The sequence below is a fragment of the Arachis duranensis genome, chromosome 8 (assembly GCF_000817695.3).
Source record: "Arachis duranensis cultivar V14167 chromosome 8, aradu.V14167.gnm2.J7QH, whole genome shotgun sequence".
NCBI classification, from domain to species: domain Eukaryota; kingdom Viridiplantae; phylum Streptophyta; class Magnoliopsida; order Fabales; family Fabaceae; genus Arachis; species Arachis duranensis.
The window spans coordinates 29,184,889-29,188,114 of NC_029779.3; the positions used below are offsets into that span (position 1 = coordinate 29,184,889).

Consider the following 3,226-nt stretch of genomic DNA (forward strand, 5'->3'; position numbering starts at 1 on the left):
ATATGATTGAATGTTTGAATAATATTTTTTACATTAGAAAAATTAAATTCCTTTAAAAATAAAAAGTAGGCATTTATATTTATGTTAAATTATATGTAAGGGTGTACATTAAAAACCAAAATGTAATTAACCGATTAAAAAATTATAATCATATTTTATTTAATTAATTTAACAAAATAATTTTAAAAATTATATCTAAATTTTTTAAAATTGATTAATTAAAGCCAAATTTAAAAAAAATCAATTTTTAATCAATTAACCAAAATTAAAATCAAATTTTAAAACTTTTTAATTTCAATTTTAAGATTAAAAATTCAATTTTAATAAAGTGGTTTTTTAAAAAACCAATTTTTTGGTCCGAAAATTAACTTTTTGTCCAAAAACCGATTTTATTTTTCCAAAAACTAATTTTTCTATTAAAAAATCAGTTATTTTTTAAAATTAGTTTTTATTTTTATAACCAATTAAAAATTAATTTTTAAATTTATAACCAATTAATAACTAATTTTATTATATTAAATTAATTTAATTAATTAATTAAAAATAAATTTTTAATTAACCAAAAAATAAATTTAATTTTTGAATTAACTAAACCATATACATTCCCAATTACATTCATAATTACATGTGAGAATAGACAACAGGGAAACTGATATGATATTGATAGGTAGTAGGCACATGTTGAATAATGAATATTAGTAACAAATAACAAAATTGCTTAATTAATTGGAAAATAAATAGAAGGAAGGCGCAAGTCATTAAAGTTTCTGGTCAACTTACACTGAATGTGTAAGTGTTGACCAAAATAATGAAAACACAACAACAGTAGGCACAATATGTTTCTTTTTTCTTTTTTGTTATAAAAGGAAGATGAGGACCCAAACATAGACCAAGTCTGAGCAACAATTCATTGACTGACTCAGCATCCGTATTAGATTAGTTTACACCCTTGGCGGTCAAAGTTTCTCTTTATCCTTCTCCTTCTCCTTCTGGACGCGTTGAACGTAGACAACTTGAAGTTACATAAAAATAAAAAATAGGATAATAATACTAATACACTTGCGTTTGTTTTGTATAAAACATTAACACCCCCACTAAAAAGAAGAAAGAAACAACCCCACTCCACGCACCGATTCACGCACAAATACACACCCACACACACTCACATGACACTAACCAATAACCACTCTCTCTCTCACATCACCACTCTCACGCATCACGTTTGAGTGTTTGACGTTTCCTCACTTTCCAAGCAACATCCTCGCTCCTCTATCCCACTTTTCTCATATAAAACCACACCCCTCACCCCCTCACCCCCTCACCCTAAACCACAACCATAACACGGTAACAACTTTCAATTTTTCAGCCCCAACCAAAAATAAAGATAAAGAAAAAAAGGAAAACGCAACCTTCTGATTAGAAAGCATGGGTGTGGCCATTGAAGATGAAACGAAACCCAAGCCCATCGTCATCCGTGAGGTGTGGGCCTCCAATTTGGAATCCGAATTTGAACTCATCAGAGAAGTCATCGATAACTACCCCTTCATTTCCATGGACACGGAATTCCCCGGAGTAATCTTCCGTCCGCAGCCTACAGATCCGTCCAACCCTTACCTCGGGCGACGCCTCAGCCCCTCCGATCACTACCTCCTCCTCAAGTCCAACGTCGACGCACTCAACCTCATCCAAGTTGGACTCACTCTCTCCGACGAGAACGGCAACCTACCGGACCTCGGCACCGGTAACCGCTATATCTGGGAGTTCAACTTCAGCGACTTTGATCTGGCGCGTGACGCACACGCTCCTGACTCAATCGACCTGCTCCGCTGCCAGGGCATCGATTTCCGGCGCAACGCCGAAGACGGTGTGGAGTCAAGGCGGTTCGCGGAGCTGATGATGTCGTCGGGGATGGTGTGCAACGACGCCGTGAGCTGGGTAACGTTCCACAGCGCTTACGATTTCGGGTACTTGGTTAAGATCTTGACCCGAAGGGCGTTACCAAACGGGTTGGAAGAGTTCTTACGGGTTCTGAGGGTTTTCTTCGGTGATAACGTTTACGATGTGAAACACATGATGAGGTACTGTAAGGCCCTCTATGGCGGTTTGGATCGGGTCGCCCGAACCTTGAATGTGGATCGGGCCGTCGGTAAGTGCCACCAGGCCGGCTCTGATAGCTTGCTGACGTGGCACGCGTTTCAGAGGATGCGTGATATTTATTTCGTCAATGATGGGGCCCAGAAGCACGCCGGCGTCTTGTTCGGCTTGGAAATGCCTTGTTCATAATTCAAACAAAATGAACATTGTTATTTATTTATTTATATATAAATAAAAAATATATTCCATTGATTGTTTTATTTGTTTGGTAAAATGATGTCTCCCTGTAAATTATTATATTGACGAATTAACTGGAATCTGAAAGGCGTTCATGATTACTATTATTCAATTGTTTTCTTCGTGACGAAGAGATATCAAAGGGTTAGGAGACTAGAGATGCGACGAATTTAGACAATCAAAGAAAGCGCTAATGGACAATTTAGGGATAAAGTTGATTATATACGCAAAATAATGCTATAAACAGCATATAATGGATAAAGCTAAGGGAGTAGCAGTGTGTGTGGAAGATGATGTGACATGCAAGATTGTCCTTTAGCACTTAAAATCCGAGTGTGTGTAGTGTGCAGTGGATACAGTCCATACCACCCCTATAAAACTAGCTGCGACCTGAAAACTGTGGGCTTGCATATAAAGGTTGCTCCACTGTTTTCCAATCGAGATTCCTTCATTTATTTTTCCATTTTTTCCCTTACAAAATTATATATCAAATTCTGTTTGTTTAGAAACAAGTATTATTTGGTCGAGCATTAACTTGTTCGTGCCTATCAACATTAACTTTGTTAAAACTGAAATTAGCATTACAACTAATTTGCATAACGCAATTGTGTTACTCTAACGAGGAGAAAGTAGCTAAATGAATGGTGGAGGCAGCTTGGCATATATATCCACAGCCACGCGTATTATTAAGCAATCATAATGTGCAAGAAGATTCTTTATGCGAAAGTTTCACGTGGATTAATTCGAAAGTCTCAATATTCAATGTATGGCCAACAAAGAGCTTGAATAATCAGCCGCCATCAAACCCTTTTGCATATAGGATCTAAAATAATAAAAAAATAGTCTACCATGACTTAAACTCTTCTCTTCTCTTCGGTTTTTTTTTTTTTGGACA

At 36.3% G+C, this 3,226-nt stretch overlaps 1 protein-coding gene across 1 annotated transcript; it reads left to right on the forward strand.

Moving 5' to 3' along the window:
• The first annotated feature begins 892 nt into the window (after positions 1-892).
• LOC107462054 (probable CCR4-associated factor 1 homolog 9) lies at positions 893-2,354 on the forward strand. The gene has a single exon (XM_016080613.3). The coding sequence runs from the start codon at positions 1,426-1,428 to the stop codon at positions 2,281-2,283; it is 858 nt and encodes a 285-aa protein (XP_015936099.1). The 5' UTR covers positions 893-1,425; the 3' UTR covers positions 2,284-2,354.
• Positions 2,355-3,226: the final 872 nt, after the last annotated feature.

Bases quoted from the DNA above. Each gene is read 5' to 3' on its own strand.
- LOC107462054 (XM_016080613.3), top strand. From the start codon at position 1,426: ATGGGTGTGGCCATTGAAGATGAAACGAAACCCAAGCCCATCGTCATC.